General features: G+C 36.6%; 1 protein-coding gene across 1 annotated transcript in view; it reads right to left on the reverse strand.

Moving 5' to 3' along the window:
- MAGI2 (membrane associated guanylate kinase, WW and PDZ domain containing 2) overlaps positions 1-15,870 on the reverse strand; it is a 1,715,773-nt gene that overhangs the window by 128,343 nt on the left and 1,571,560 nt on the right. The window contains 2 exon segments of the mRNA XM_043965407.1: positions 11,842-11,985; positions 14,152-14,392. Coding sequence (XP_043821342.1) covers positions 11,842-11,985; positions 14,152-14,392 — 385 coding nt within the window.

Genomic DNA, 15,870 nt, shown 5'->3' on the forward strand with positions numbered 1-15,870 from the left:
CATAGTCTCATGGAAGATGGCATCAGCCATTGACAAAGTAGGGATTCCCCTGAGGGGTTACAAGGTATCTACCTTCTCTTTATTAAAACTTGTCATACTTTAGTTGTTATGATGTTATATCACATAGTCTCATAAGCAGATGAAGAATTTCAGGTGATTAAGACCACAGAAACCATGTTTCTTAAATGTGATAACATATTTGTTGAACTTTTCCATTACAGAGAGGAAGTTACAAACTAGCTGGCTTTTCTGACTGTGGATTGCTGAAGTATTTCAGGTATGTTGACATCATCCTCTTCCATAGAAGGAAAGCTGAAAAATCCAAATGTAGGGACTTTTGGAGGATCTTGCCTATCTTTTTCTTTTGAATGAGGGAAGTCCTTTGGTGGAGTTCTGCTACACAATTTTTTTTCTTTGAATTCTCAATTACAGACAAGGAAGCCTTGCTGAGGCTATAAGAGAGGGACCTGAGGGAGAGACAGGAGGTAGTCAAGTCAAATCACCACCATCACCACCACCTGGACCACCATCTTTTGATGGAAATAGCCTAGAATTTTGAATTTGAGAGCCAGAGGAATAGTAAAGCTACCAGCCCAATACCCTCAGATGCATCCTGGCAACTGTTCCCAAAAGGTCTGAAAGCCATGGCTACTACAGATCCAGAAAACAAAGTTCTTGTCACCAAAGTCCTTGGCATTGTCAAATGGTTCAACATCAGAAAATTATAGGATTCTTTTTGTGGAAATGGAATTAAAGGAGAGGTATTACCATCTTGCTTTGCTTATATCTTAAGGACTATCAGACCTTCTATATGTGCTATCTTTACCATTAGAATGTAAGCTATTTGAGAGCAGGGACCACCTTACTTTTCTTTTTTTATTCCTAACACTTAGAATGGTACTTTGTTATGCAGTAAGTGATTAATTCACGTGTTCATTCCTTGATTCATTCATTTAAGTGCCCCTCAATCTAACAACATAATATGAGAGAATACAGGGGAAAGATAAGGTGCTTTATCACCATCTATCCAAATATGATTACATAAAGCTCTGAATTAATAAAAATAAATTTATAAGAATAATGTTTTTATTTAAATGAGAGATGACATTGCATGAGAAGATATGCCACTTAAGAATAATTTTTGGTCTCTTCTCTTGGGTTCTTTATGACTCTTATACTTTAGATATTTATTTAAACATTTACAATTATTCTTCCTTTCCTTCAAATGTCTCTTGGATTCTTTCATTGTCTTTGCTTCACTGGATTTCATCAATAAATTACTCAGTATGCTCATTATTTGCATAAAGTAATTCTGGCTGTGTTTCCTATTTACTTTCAATTCTTAATTAGATTATGCTCTTGAGAGTTTTTTAACTGTATATTTATTTATAAGTTATTTAAAAAACAACAACAACAGAATTTTATTTCTTTTGTGGGAGGGAAAGCATTCTGGAGTTTGAAGTACCTGGGCTCAAATCCTACCTCTGTCCCTCACTACCCATGTGACTGTGTGGATGTTTTCCTCTTTATACCTTTCTAAGCTTCAGTTCCCTCAAGTAGAAAGTAAAAGCATTGGACTATATGACCTTTAAGGTCTTTTTCAACTCTAAAAAAATTATGATTCCATGATTGTAATTTCCCCTGGTAAGCAGATATCACTTCTAATGTATTTATAGCATTAATGAATTCATAAGTATTTTATTTATTTAAAAATGCTTATTAAGTATATATTATGCTAAGTGTAGGAAGAGAGAAAAAATAAGGAAAAATGGTTCTTATTCTTAAGTGGTGAGAAGATATATGCACTAATAAATGAGATGCAAAAGACAATGGGCTACATAACATACCAGGGTATAAATAAAACACTGAGTTCCGAAGAGGAAGAGATTGTTTCCTAGGGTCTGGGGGTGAGGGGAATCAGGAAGGCTTCACAGAGGTAACATTTTTATTGGACCTTGAAAAGTTGATAAGATTTCAATGCAAAGAGATAGGGGAAGAAAATTCTAAGTATTGTTATAGGGCCCACTGACTAGAATATTTTGGCTAGACCATAGCATAAGACCTAGTCAGATCGTGTTGAATGTTGAATATCAGGATGGGGGCACTGGACTTTTGACAATGGGAGGTGGAAAGTTGAAAAAAGTCTTTGAAAAATATAGTCACATGATCAGAACTGTTCTTTAGAAAGATCTGACAAAACTATATTGGATGAAAAGGAAAAATAGACTGGAAGATGTGAGAACAGCTGTGGGGTTACTGCAATAGTTTCAGTAAGGAGGAATGAGAAATTGAACAAAAGTAGTGGCAGTGGGAATGATAAAAAAGAATTAGATTTGAGAGATATGAGAATAAGGCTTGAGAATTTATTGGACCTATAGGATGAGAAAAAGAAAGGATGATTTGAAGGTTATTGTCATGTGTGATCAGGATAGTGGTGCCATTGATGAAGATAAGGAAGTTAGAGCAGATTTCAGATGGAAGATGATGAATTCACTTTTAGATTTACATTTGAGGAGCCTTTGAGAGATCCAAATGAAGATTTTTTGGGAGGCGGACCAAAACGATGAGTCTGTGATATGAGAGAAAGTTCAGAGATAAAGATTTGAGACCTACACTTGTAGAGATGACTGCTCAAGCCCTGGGACTGGATGAAATCTCAGAGTTAGTGATGTGGATTTGAGGAAAGAGAAGAATGTTTGAAATAGGTGACAAAAGAAATATGGTAGAGAATTGAGCGAGGGAACAAAGAATGGGTCAGACAAAGAAGAAAGTCTAGTGAAAGTTATGGAGTGTAAATGTATAATGGACAATCAGTGCAGATTCCAGCAACACTCAGGAAACCAGGCATAGGAAGAGACAGAGGGGATGTAGGTGGGAAGGAGTTGGGAAGGAGTGGGGAAGGGTGATTCACAGGAGTATGGAGGAGACTGGAAGAATAAAGAGATGGGAACAAAAGTTAAAGGGACCATATCTATTTAGTAAGACAAAATTTAATAGGGATAAATGTAGAGTACTACAATTAAAAATTTTAAAATATACTGCCAAACTCTAGAAAAGGTAAGATGTGACTTGCAAAAATTCATGTGAAAGAAAACAACAACCCATGAAGATTTTAGTGAATTGTGACACTACTGTGACAAATACTGTAATGTGGCAGTAAAAAAAAATTAGCAGAAACATATCATTTAAGCTAAAGGAAGTTACAAACCTGCTCTACTCTGTTCTGGCCAAACTACAGCTGAAATGCTTTCAGATGTGGGCAGCACATTTTAAAAAGGAAACTGAGGGGGCAGCTAGGTGGCGCAGTGGATAGAGCACCGGCCCTGGAGTCAGGAGTACCTGAGTTCAAATCCGGCCTCAGACACTTAACACTTACTAGCTGTGTGACCCTGGGCAAGTCACTTAACCCCAATTGCCTCACTAAAAAAAAAAAAAAAAAAAAAAAAAAGGAAACTGAGAAGCAGGTTTAAGTCCAGAATATGATGAGAAGACCTGATACACCATGCCATACAAGGAAGACTTGGAAAAACTAAAAATGTTTAGCTTAGAGAGGAACAGATTTGAAAGGGGAAACATGATAGCTATCTTGAAGTATTTGAAGAGATTTTGCTTCCTCAGAGGTAAGTACTAGCAAGAATGAACAAGTAGAAATCAGAGAGGCAGATTTAGGTTTGATCTAAGAACTCTCCTAGAGCCCCCCCCACAAAAATTTCTAATGATTAGAATGGTCTTTAATTAGAGAAAGTGGGATTCCTTCCCATAACTATTGGTCTTCAAGTGGTGGATGGATGTCCAATTGTCAGACATTAGAAAGGGGATCCTGTTCATATGATTATTAGCCTCGATGACATCTGAGGTTGCTTCCAACTCTGAGATTAGATGATTTTACAATTTTTGAGCAGTGATGGGTACATCTTTGAAATGGTTGGCCATTAGGAAGAGTAGTGATGTCAGAGGTCATGATGAGTGCAAAATATTGCCATTTGATTCTCATTTCCATGAGGATACCTGCATTAATACTTTCTAATAATCATATTTCATATCATCTCTTTTCTCTAATAGTAATATTCTTCTCAATTTACTAAAGTGATGAATCTTTTCAATTTAAAGCACAATGATTATGAACTTTCATTTATGCATGGATTTTGTCTCAAAGGCCCTTCTTATGTTTTTAATTCTTCCTTTTTATGATTTTCAAAAATCAGAATTCGTTTTTGTTGCAGAGTCTTTTCAGCTGGTCAAAGTGATCAGAGAGTGCTATTGTTCATCCCTTATAAAATTATAGGATCAAAGACTCAGAGCCGGAAAAGACCTTGGTGATTAATCCCGTTATTTCACAGGTAAGGCCCAGAGAGGTTAGGTGATCTGTCCAGGGTCATACAACTAATAAATGTCAACCAGTTAAAGTTTAACTGGAATGGCCCCAGCCCCCCAGGAGGCAATTACTAAGGCTAATGATCAGGGAGACTGGACATCACATCTCCTTCTCTTTTATTCTCTTGCTGGATTAGTACAATTAAGATTAATTGGTATAATTAATTGGTACAATTAGGTACAATGAAAAACCTAACCCTGTTTTTTCATTCCTTTTTAGACAATTTAGAAAAGACCCTCACTTTATTGGTCCTCTAGATGGAAATCATATTGGCTCTCTGCCCAAAACTCTACAATAAACTTTGATCCCTATGAGGGTCTTAGCCTTCTACCAGAGCAAGATTAGTTCTCCTCTCTCCCCTCCACTGGGTGTTGTCCATTTCGGGCATAGAGGCTGCACACTGAGACTACATGTTAAAAACTATCTCTGTTGCACTGGTGTTCTTGATCTGACCTCTCCTAAACTATAATAAGTGCCTAAAGCAGGATTTTAATTCAGACCTTCTCGACTATAAGCCCAGGACTTTAATCACTGTATCTTGTTGGATATCTTGTTATATTAGGTTGAGCTCAGCTTACTCTAACTCATTCATGCTACTAAGTGAATTTATTAAATCCAAATTCTCTTTCTCATCTAAGAAGTTTCTTAAAGTAGCTCCTCTAACACCACCTCCCCTATTCCACTCTACTGCCCCATCTAAAGTAGGGCAGTTAGGTGGTGTAATGTATAGAATGCTGGGACTGGGGTTGGAAATACTCGTTTTACCAAGTTCAAATCCAGCCTCAGAAAAGTACTAGCTGATTGACCTTGGACAAGTCACTTAACCCTGTTTGTCTCAGTTTCCTCATATGTAAAAGGAGCTAGAGAAAATGGCAAACTATTCCAGTATCTTTGTCAAGAAAACCCCAAATGGGGTCATGGAGAGTCGGGCATGATTGAAACAACTCAACAACTATCCCACCTAAAGTGCCTTTTACCCCTTTTTATAGTCAATGTGGGATTGCCATTTTTCTGGTCTCCAAACTGTGTCTCTTTAATTTAATAATTGATTTTATTGTTTCCACTTTTTAGTGGATGTGATGAAAGGGTCCTAGTGACTTGGTTTTTTTTTAGATTGTTAGATTCTTTTATATTTGATCTCTTGTGATTTTTTTTTTGTTTTCTCTATTATATTTAGATTTTGGTTCTCAAAAGGAGTGATTCCCTCTCCTCGCCCCTCTAGTGACAGAAGGGAAGTGATTCTGTTTTCTGGTCCCTTGCCTATAAGCTTCTCAAATTGGGATGGGGCCCATTAAATGTCATACCTAATCAATAAACTCGAGTGGTATGAATGTAGTCACATTAACTGGAAAACAAATATTTATTTTATTTCCAAGGAAAGATAATATTTTTCTGAATAAATTTTTTTCTCTTGAGTACTGGTATACTTAATTCAGTTCAAAAGGCCAATAGATTAATACCCTCTATTATTACTATGAGGATATGTATTATTTTCAGTGTTACCCTTTATGATTTGTGTGTGTGTATGTGTATGTCTATTTCAGATATATTTATACCCAGGAATAGTAAACAAAGCGTAGTCAAGCACCAGGGAGGTATAGGATGTTGAGGATTAAAATCCAGTCTAAGACATCATCTGAGTTCCAAACTTTCCCCCTCAAAAGTTGGATATCCTTGACCAAATTACTTAATAATTCACTTATTCACTCATTCATTTAACATATATATTTGTGTGTATACACACAAACACATACATATGTGTGTCTATGTATAGACACACATATGTGTATATATGTATACATGTGTATATGTACTTATACATACACACGTGTGTGAATATATATGTGTATATATATAAATATAAAAATATATATACACACACACATACATACATATGTACACACAAGGCACTGGCATATACAAAGATAAATACAAGTTTGTTTCCTTCACGAATTTAAAAAAGTCATTGAAATAAATAACTTCCAACTAGCCTTTGATCTTGTAATTTTATGCTGGGAATTACTCAAAATTATACATCCTACAAGTGTCTATTAAACATATCCTAAAATAGTATTACAGCACTTCGATAATTCTCACTTCTTGAATAGGCATTCTTTCAGAGAGTCAAACAAAGAAGCTAGTAGTGAGTCCATGGCTGATGAAATCTACCATCTTTGGGTTCTTGTAGTACCAACGGGAGACTTGCCTAAGAACTGTAATCGCTATGTGATGGGAATTGACCTGGGCCTTTCTGAGGAATCACTATGATACAGTTACTTGCTGTAAGGTTCCAGAGTCAAGAATGCTACAAAAAGGGTTGGTCAGGAGTTGGGATGAGGTCATTACACTGAATGTTAGGTTGTGAGAAGAAGCAGATGTAGCCAGTAGGAAGTGAAGTCAGGAACACATAAGGTAAGAGTCAGGCTTCTGAGGCAAAGTCAGAAAGAGAATCAAATGGCCAAATGGATAGCACTAATGTAGAAGGTCAGTAGGAAGAGGAATAAGGAAGGCATCAGTTCATGTTCACCACAGGGAGCGTAGTACCTGTGTGAGGTCAGCTAGGAGTGGTGTCTCTTCTAATTGTAGTATGAAGGTTAATTCATGAATAAGCAGGTCTCATGCTTTGCTCTTGACTCTCCAAGTAACCTCCTTTTCTTATTTTCTCTCTGCTGGTTATGGCTATGCTAATGACTCATCCCAAGCTAAGTACAGCTGAATCTATCTACATATATTCCATGTATAAATTGTCTATCATGGCTACTGGCCAAACACAGTTTACTGTCTATAGCAGGGATAAACAATTAGCACATTTATTAATTAGGATCCTGTTTATAATTCTATTATGAAGTAGAGTCACTTAATGGTTTGCAAATGAATTATTAATTACATACTAATTAATTAAATGCTAGGTGAATAATGTTGACTCATCCTGGGTTCCTATAATGTGATACAGAAGAATTCAATTCAACAAGCACCTTCTATGTTCCAGTCACTAAGAAAAATCCCTGGACTTAAAGCCAGGAGATTTGACTTTGAATCCTTGCTCTAAAACATCTTAGCTTTGTGACTGGGAAAATCACTTAATTTCTCTGAAACTTAGCTTCCTGAATTGTAAAAGAGAAATACTAGTAACTCTTTTATTGACCACATAGATTTGCTGTTAGAAGAGTGCTTGTTGGGGCAGCTAGGTGGTACAGTGGATAAAGCACTGGCCCTGGATTCAGGAGGACCTGAGTTCAAATCTAGCCTCAGACACTTGACACTTACTAGCTGTGTGACCCTGGGCAAGTCACTTAACCCCAATTGCCTCACCAAAAAAAAAAAAAAAAAAGAGTGCTTGTTAAACCTTAACATCTACTAGTGTGAGTAGTGATAATTTAAATATACTTGGGGATTTGAACGTATTGTTATTTGCTTACTCTAATGAAGGCAGAAGACCTCAGTCCAAAGAAACAAATGACAATTCAAGAGTAAACAGGACCTTGATTAATAAATACAATATTTAATTCTCCTTAGTTTGTCCCTTTTTGCCTTTATCTGACACATGTATAATACCTAGCTAGCTCTGGTAGGCATATTTAAAGATGCAGATTTGCATTCAACTTGTTTCAGTGAAAAACAGCAAAGAGGTTTGAAGAGATAGTTGAGTTGCAAAAGAATGTTAATACACTGTACATTCCAACCATACTGGCCTAGTTGCTGTTTCCTATACATGACATCTCATCACCCAACTCTATACTTGTGCACAGTCCTTCACCTCTGCCTCCTTAGATCCACTTCATAAACTCTCTAATTTCCTCCAAAGATCAGTTTAAATACTACTTTCTATGGGAGGTCTTTCCTGATCTGCCCAGTTATTAGTGTCCTCCCCCAGAAATTATATATATCTTCTTGTTGTTGTTCAGTTGTTTCAGTTTTGTCTGTTTGTGATCCCTTTTGGGGGTTTTCTTGGCAAAGATACTGGAGTGGCTTGACATTTCCTTCTCCAATTCATTTTATAGATGAGGAAACTGAGGCAAACGGGGTTAAGTGACTTGCCCAGGGTCACATAGTTGGTAAGTGTCTGAGGCTGGATTTGAACTTGGGTTTTCCTGATTCCAGCCCAGCGCTCTGTCCACGGTGCCACCTACTTGCCCATTACTTATATCTACTTTCATATATTTGTTTTTATTTTTTGGCATATGTGTTGTTTTCCCTAATAGAATATAGAATTCTTTTTTCCCTTTGTATCCACATTGTCCAAGACACAGTAGATGTTTAACAAAGGATTATTAAATTGAATTAATTAATTAAAAGTTCCTTTAAAAATAATTTAGAACTCTAAAATCATTTGGTACAAATTGAACTAGGAAGTATCTGAGATCCCACCTCCCCCCCCCACTTTCCCATAATTATGTTGTATGGACATTTTTTCCCCCTGAAAATGAAATGTCAGAGGACTAGCATAACTGACCCATGTTATCTTCAAATACCTTACAGTAATTCCTTCTGGACAGGTACTGCCAAGAAGAAATAGCTCTTAAAGTCATTAGTGCCTCATGTTTATGTGCCCTAATCTTTACAATCCTTGACCAGCCGTGAAAGCATTTCTAAGAAAGAACAAGGATGCCTCTTTAAATTAGTACCAGCAAACATTGCAGAACATCCAAAATAAAAGTCATTGAGAAAGTACAGCTGAAGGCCTGATGGGAATTTGTATCCAAATTTCTCTCCACTACAGAAATCAGAGACCTTTTCAAGTCCTTTTGAGAGTTGGAAGGGCCTTCAGGAACCACTTAGTTTAATCCTTTCAATTTTAGAAATAAGACCCAAGAGTATTAAGTGACTAGTTCAAAGGTATATGAGTATTAAGTATAGAAAGCAGGATTTGATCTCAGGACCACAGTCAGTGGTCTTTCTGTAGGATCACACTACCTTCATGAGCTTCTTGCTGCTGCTTGCACAATGAGCAAAGCTGCCATTGTTTTTCTGACTGGGGAATACTGCTTGCTATAAGAATCAGCAGTACAGCACTTTGGATAGTAGTAGCAAATAAAAAAAAGTGAGGAGGCTCTTGGCTTATATGTGAAAAATTATAGACACTATGTTGGTTAGGGTGAGACAGGATGCTGATTTCTTGGTGGCACAGAAGTCTATGGAGTTGTGTCACGGTGCAGAAAGTCAAGAGAAGGGCAATAGGCTTCTTTTGTTCCATATTTAGTAGGTATAGAATTATGAAATGTAGGATCAATCTTACAGGGTCCTAAGGGATCATCATTTGATTCAAGTATTCTTGGCTTCAAGGCCAACGCCACTATGTCATATAGTGTATGTGTGTGTATCTATATGTACATAGATTTCCATATGTCTCTATTTTCTATATGTGTTTCATATTGATTTTCATATATATTTTCTATATATCTATGTTTATATTTTTGTATATCTATGTATATTTTCTATATAGTTTTAACATTTATTTTCATATATTTTCTCTATCTGTACCTATTTATATGTACATATATTTCCACATATGTCTACATGTACACATATTTAGATATACACATACCACAACACACACATGTACATATTTGTTTATATATGTACATGTATGCATATTATATGTCTGTATATACATATATACACATCTATTTTGGGCAAACGAGGAGGAGCTAAGATGAGACAGAATCACTTCCCCAGTGTTTATGGGATGATGACAATGGATGACAATGATAAAGTATGAAGAATGGTTCCAATCTTATTTGGTTTCTGTTTTCTCTTCCATGGAGAATGGACTTTGGAGTAGAAATGTCAGAACAGAAATAGTTAATAATGTTAACAGAGTTGAGATCTAAGACATGTGAGGCTTTCTTGAGGAGCTCAAGTCATCGGGTTCAGATGAACCACATTCAGTGAACTGAATTAATGGGTAGACTACTGAGGAGCCACAACTAGTGGTTTTAAATCGGTCACGGGAAGAGGTGAACTGCCGGAAAATTGCAGAGAAAAAAAGTTTGTGAAATTTTAAAGAGAGGGATGATTGATTCTGTCAACTTCCAGTCAGTAAGCTCAACTGTTTCTTGGCAAGATCCTAGTCCATATTGTTCTGTTGTAAAGAGTGTTTTTATGAATTTCTTAAAAAAAAAGGGAACCATTTTCCTTTCTAAGTATTCATTCAAAGAACCAGGTGGCTTCATCAAGAAAAGGATATTTCAGATTAATCTTGGCCAAGTTGAGTGATGACATGCCTGAGGTACCCTGAGTTAAGTGCATAGACATGCATGGACATATATTTAAAATTATTTTCAAGTATCCCTCAAAAACAGAAAACTTGAAGAGATGCATAAAGCATAGAAATAGAGACTGTCTAAGATGCAAGGGAATTCGGAGTGATCTAATCCAACTCCTCCATCTTACAGATGAGGAAACAAGGCCCAAAAGAGGTCAAGTAGTTTGCCGATACTACAGAAATTACATCATCAATTTATTACCAATGGAGAAAGGCAGTAGGTTATAATAGAAAGAGAGTTGTGACACATGATCTCTGCAACCTTGGACAATGGGCTTTTTCTCTGTTACCTCCTAAGCAAAATGGGAACTACCCCAATTCTTAATTATCTGAATTCATATGTATATCATATTACGGGGTTGTTTTAAGAAAAGCATGTAATGGGGTAGTTAGGTGGTATAGTGGATAAAGCACTGGCCCTGGATTCAGGAAGACCTGAGTTCAAATCCAGCCTCAGACACTTGACACTAGTTGTGTGACCCTGGGCAAGTCACTTAATCCTCATTGCCCCGCAAAAAAAAAAAAGGCATGTCATAATATCTGAAATGCTATAGAAGCATGAGATGTTATTATTATTTCTGAGGAAGTGAAGAACCTTTTGATTAATGTCAGCCAAAAAAAGTCAAAAGATACAATCTTAAATGACAACTGAATCACCCAACCACAAAAAAGCAATTATGTTCCTCTTTCCCACTTCAAGTTGTTTCTGAAATGTTTTTCTTTTGTCCTTTTGGGTTAGTTTGCCCTTTTAAAGACATACAAATGAATAAACTCCATCAAGGAAAGTATATGAAAAGAAATGAGAGGGTATTGCTATTGTTAATAAAATGTAATTCCTACATAGAATTTGCCTAAATCTAGAAGAAGTGGAATTTAAGAATACCTCAAAGAACCAAGCTGTGTCAATTGATACAATGCAGTTTGGTTTTTAAATCCATAAAGCAAATAGGACAAAAATGTTTATTTCAAAGTAAAATTATCATAAAGTTTTTAAGTGAATCGATATGCTTGGTTCACCTAATGTTAAAACTAAGTATAACCCAAGGATGACAGAGAGAGTTCAAAAGTAGGACTAACGTTTGCTGAGTACTGGAACTTCTTCCTGGTTAATGTAACCCAATTCTATTCCAATATGGCAGAGCAATGAGTCTTGGCATTAGCATACACTGTTAGCAATTCTGAGAAAAGAGTTCTTACTTACTCTCATTCTTCCATTCCTTATTGCTGGTCCATCTTCTGCCAACCTCAACACATACAGATCCATTTTGTATTCTCTTCCTCCACGGATACTGAATCCAAACCCTTTGGCTCCCTTCTCCATGTCCACAGTAAAATAATCAAAATCCTGTTAGGGAAGTAAATGGATTAGGCAAACTTTGGTTTTCAGAGAAGATTTCTCTGTGACAGTAACTTTCTTTTTCTCATATAATTAATTTGCACTAAGTGGTAAATACGTTCAAGGAGATGCTGTCTAATCTGGCCATTGGAAAAAAAATGCAAATCAAAACTTCAAACACTCTGGACCCATTCAAATATATTTGTTTGGGTCCTTTAAAGAGCTATAGTTTAGCTGCCTTAATTCTGGTATGAGTTAGTTTACTTGTAAACATGTTATTATTACATATAGGTCCTACTGATGTGATCCTCTGACTTGAATTTCCTGATTCAGCAGCTGTTGAACATTATTGTTATTGTGTCAGGGTGTGTGCACATGTTTAAAAATGATAGGGTTTGCTTATTAGAAAAAGGGAGAATTAATGGTGCTTTGCTTTTGCTTTCTGTTTCCATGGATTACAGAATATCAAACAGAAGCACACAAATCATAACTGATCTTTCATATAACAGGCAAGTTCCTTTTTTTAGCTTCTTTTTATTGATTTAAAAAAATATTTTTTTAGGACAGAGGCAATCTTCCACAAAATAATAAAAATGTAATCTGATCTAATACAGACATGCTTTCTTTATTTAGCTCCTGATGAAGTAACAACTGAATGTCCTCTTCTCCTACCCCGTTTCATCTCTACATCCACAAAGTATAAACATTTATAAAAATTGCATTGTTTTGTGTACATTAGGAACAGCTATGTCTTAAATTCATACATTTCTGCTTTGCCTAAAATTTTCAACATCTGCCCTAAGGGCTCAGTTAAATGCAGTTTAACTGGGTTAAGGTATTATGAATTAAGAATTAGCTGGCACATTACTAGCAGGGATTAGTTTAACCCATTTCTCCCCTGTTACAACCGTTGCATTGTCATACATTAAAGGATAAAGGGACACAGGGTACCTTTAGGTAGGGTACTTTCTTAGCCAGTAGAAAATAATAGTCAGCATTTTCTTAAATTATTTTGTTAATGTAAAGAGGTTACAGAAAAATGTATGGGTTGAGAATAACAACAACAAAATAATCCTCTAAACTATAGCAATGGATAATCCTATTGTTTTTAATTATTATATAATTTTCCTTTCTCTATATACCAAGATTTAAAGAATCTAAGGAAATGGCTAACATTTTCAAAAAAATGTTGACTTCAATATGAAATAAAGTGAGCATTTCTGTATACAAGACAGACCAGAGAAAGACATTGTACATGAACCCATGAATTTCTTTTAAGTCTAGATTGCTTTTCTTTTTAAATATGTAACTCCATGATCTAATTTTCAAAGCTGTCCTGCTTGTTTACGTTTTCCTCCAGCTTTCTTTCTGTTATCTTCTTGATATTTAATGATCTTTCCTGGTTCTTCTCCTATAGCCTGACAGCTTCTTTGATTTTTGATTTTGATTGATTGATTGATTTTTGTGGGGCAATGAGGGCTAAACGACTTGCCCAGGGTCACATAGCTAGTAAGTGTCAGGTGTCTGAGACCAGATTTGAACGCAGGCCCTCCTGAATCCAGGGTCCGAGTAGCTGCCATGTATCTTCTTCTTCTTTTTTTTTTTTGTTTCATGGGGCAATGAGGGTTAAGTGACTTGCCCAGGGTCACACAGCTACTAAGAGTCAAGTGTCTGAGGCTAGATTTGAACTCAGGTCCTCCTGAATCCAGGGCCAGTGCTTTATCCACTGCACCACCTAGCTGCCCCCCACATATCTTCTGGATATTTAATAAATGCTTCTATCACCCTCTTTGTTTTTGTTGGGGGGTGGGGAGCAACCTATTTCTAGTCTGCCTCCACAACCTCTACCTTCACGGGAACAAAATAACTCAAGAGAAAACCCAAATATCTTATAAAAAATATGCAGAATCAAGCAAAACAATTTCTCATACTGGCTGTGTCCAAGAAAGTACATTTCATTCTGTGCTTTGAGTTCCTTACCTCAAACTTATTTTAATAATGAAAGCACAAAACTTCAGACCTAGTAGGTTGCTTAGAACTCATCTAGTCCAATCCCCTTGTTTTATAGATGGGGAAACCAAGACCTAGAGTGATAGTGATAATTACATATTTTCCTTTATTCACTTGAATCCGATTCAATAAGTATTTATCAAATAGCTACTCTGTGCAAATTACCTGGGGTTGCCTGTAATCTGATAGAGGATATGGCCTCGTATCTGGAGAATGTTGCCTGTAGTCTAATAGAGGTGGTTGCCTATAGTCCAAGGGTGGTGGTTGCTGATAATCCACTCCTGGGGGGTGCCTGTAGTCCAGCGGGGGCTGTCTGTAGTCTGTGGCTGGCTGCCTGTAGTCTGTAAACGGAGGCTGTCGGATGTCTGGTTTCACATCTTGCCTTGCTTTTACTTCTGACCTATAACTAAGCACATCAGAATAATGATTAGTTGGGTATCTTAGGTCTAGAAGGAGAAAGAATGTGGTTAGTCTTCAGACATAATCATAAAAGAAGAGTGTGAGGCTTCTCTAGCCCTTTCACGATCATAGAATAAGTAAAATAGTACTCTAGGCAACTCACTAAAACAAGGGCCAACTTGCACTAGAAGAGAAAGTTTTCTCATCTAGAAGTTCCCTGTTCCAAAGAAATTAAAATAAATAGAAAGCTTTCTCTTTAGCAAACACCATATATATTTTCACCTAAGAATTTAAGTATTCAGTCAAAATGACAGCTCTACCAGAAAAAAGCTAAAAGTTTACTCTTACTTCATAGTGCCATAATGACAGTTTTTAAATTAATATCTGTATAAAGGCCAGGGATATCACTCTGCTCAATTGTTTATTGGTTAAAATAAGATTTAAAAAATCTCATAGATCATTGGCTATATCATGTGACATTTTTCTAGGGATCTCCATGTGTCTTAAAGATAGCTATTAAATATAATTGTATCCCAGTAAGCTAGGTTTTGTTGCACCTGATTGTAGTTCATCCTTTGTTTTCAAAGAGGACCAAGCCCTTCCTTTGATGCATACTGCATATGACCATGGGTCAGTTACTTAACCTTTAGAGCAGAGGTGTCAAACTTGAGGCCTCGAGGCTGAACCAGATTAAAATGTAATGGGAAATATTTTGCAAAATACACAGAAATAGAATAAAATATTGATAACATGACATTTTAAACTAAGAAAATATGTGGCCAGCAGAGAACCACGCCTATTCTTATGTATAACTATTTGTGTATGACATCACTGTCCCAGAAAACTCTCTAAGACCATAATGTGCATAGTAGATGCCATACTGTGTAACGATTGGAATAACGCCACCTGCTGGATACTTACTGTAGAAGAGTTCTGCCCATGAAGGGAAGGTCTTTGAGGGCAAGACCAGGAGTCAGGAAGTGACGCGGGCTAGTGGGAGGAGGAAGGAAGAGACTGGCGCTCAGGCTCGCTCTTCTTTCCTCTGGACTCTGGCGGAGAAGGGAGCTAGAAATGCGCTCTCTCTTTAATAGATAGGAATCTAGGCCTTTCTCTCTCTCTTTACCAAATTCTTATTCTCCTTAATAAATGCTTAAAAGTCTAACTCTTGCTAAAGCTTATAATTTATTGGCGACCACTCATTAGATATTTTAGACAGTTTAGCTAGAATTTTAGCCCTTAACAACTGAATGGGTAGAGGAGATTTCTACAAACAGGAGTGAAATCATAGGTCCCATCCTTATCCCTATTTCTCCCTTCCATACTCTCAGTTCCTCCTTAATATAATTAAAACAGCAACAAACATTTCTTGTGTACTAACTATAAGGCATGATGCTAGTTGCTTGCAGTGAGGGGGCAGGAGAAAGGTGATGGGCCCTTGCTCTCAAAGAGTTTGTGTTCTCCAACATTATTTCTATGTTTACAACT

The sequence above is a fragment of the Dromiciops gliroides genome, chromosome 5 (assembly GCF_019393635.1).
Source record: "Dromiciops gliroides isolate mDroGli1 chromosome 5, mDroGli1.pri, whole genome shotgun sequence".
Taxonomy (NCBI): Eukaryota; Metazoa; Chordata; class Mammalia; order Microbiotheria; family Microbiotheriidae; genus Dromiciops; species Dromiciops gliroides.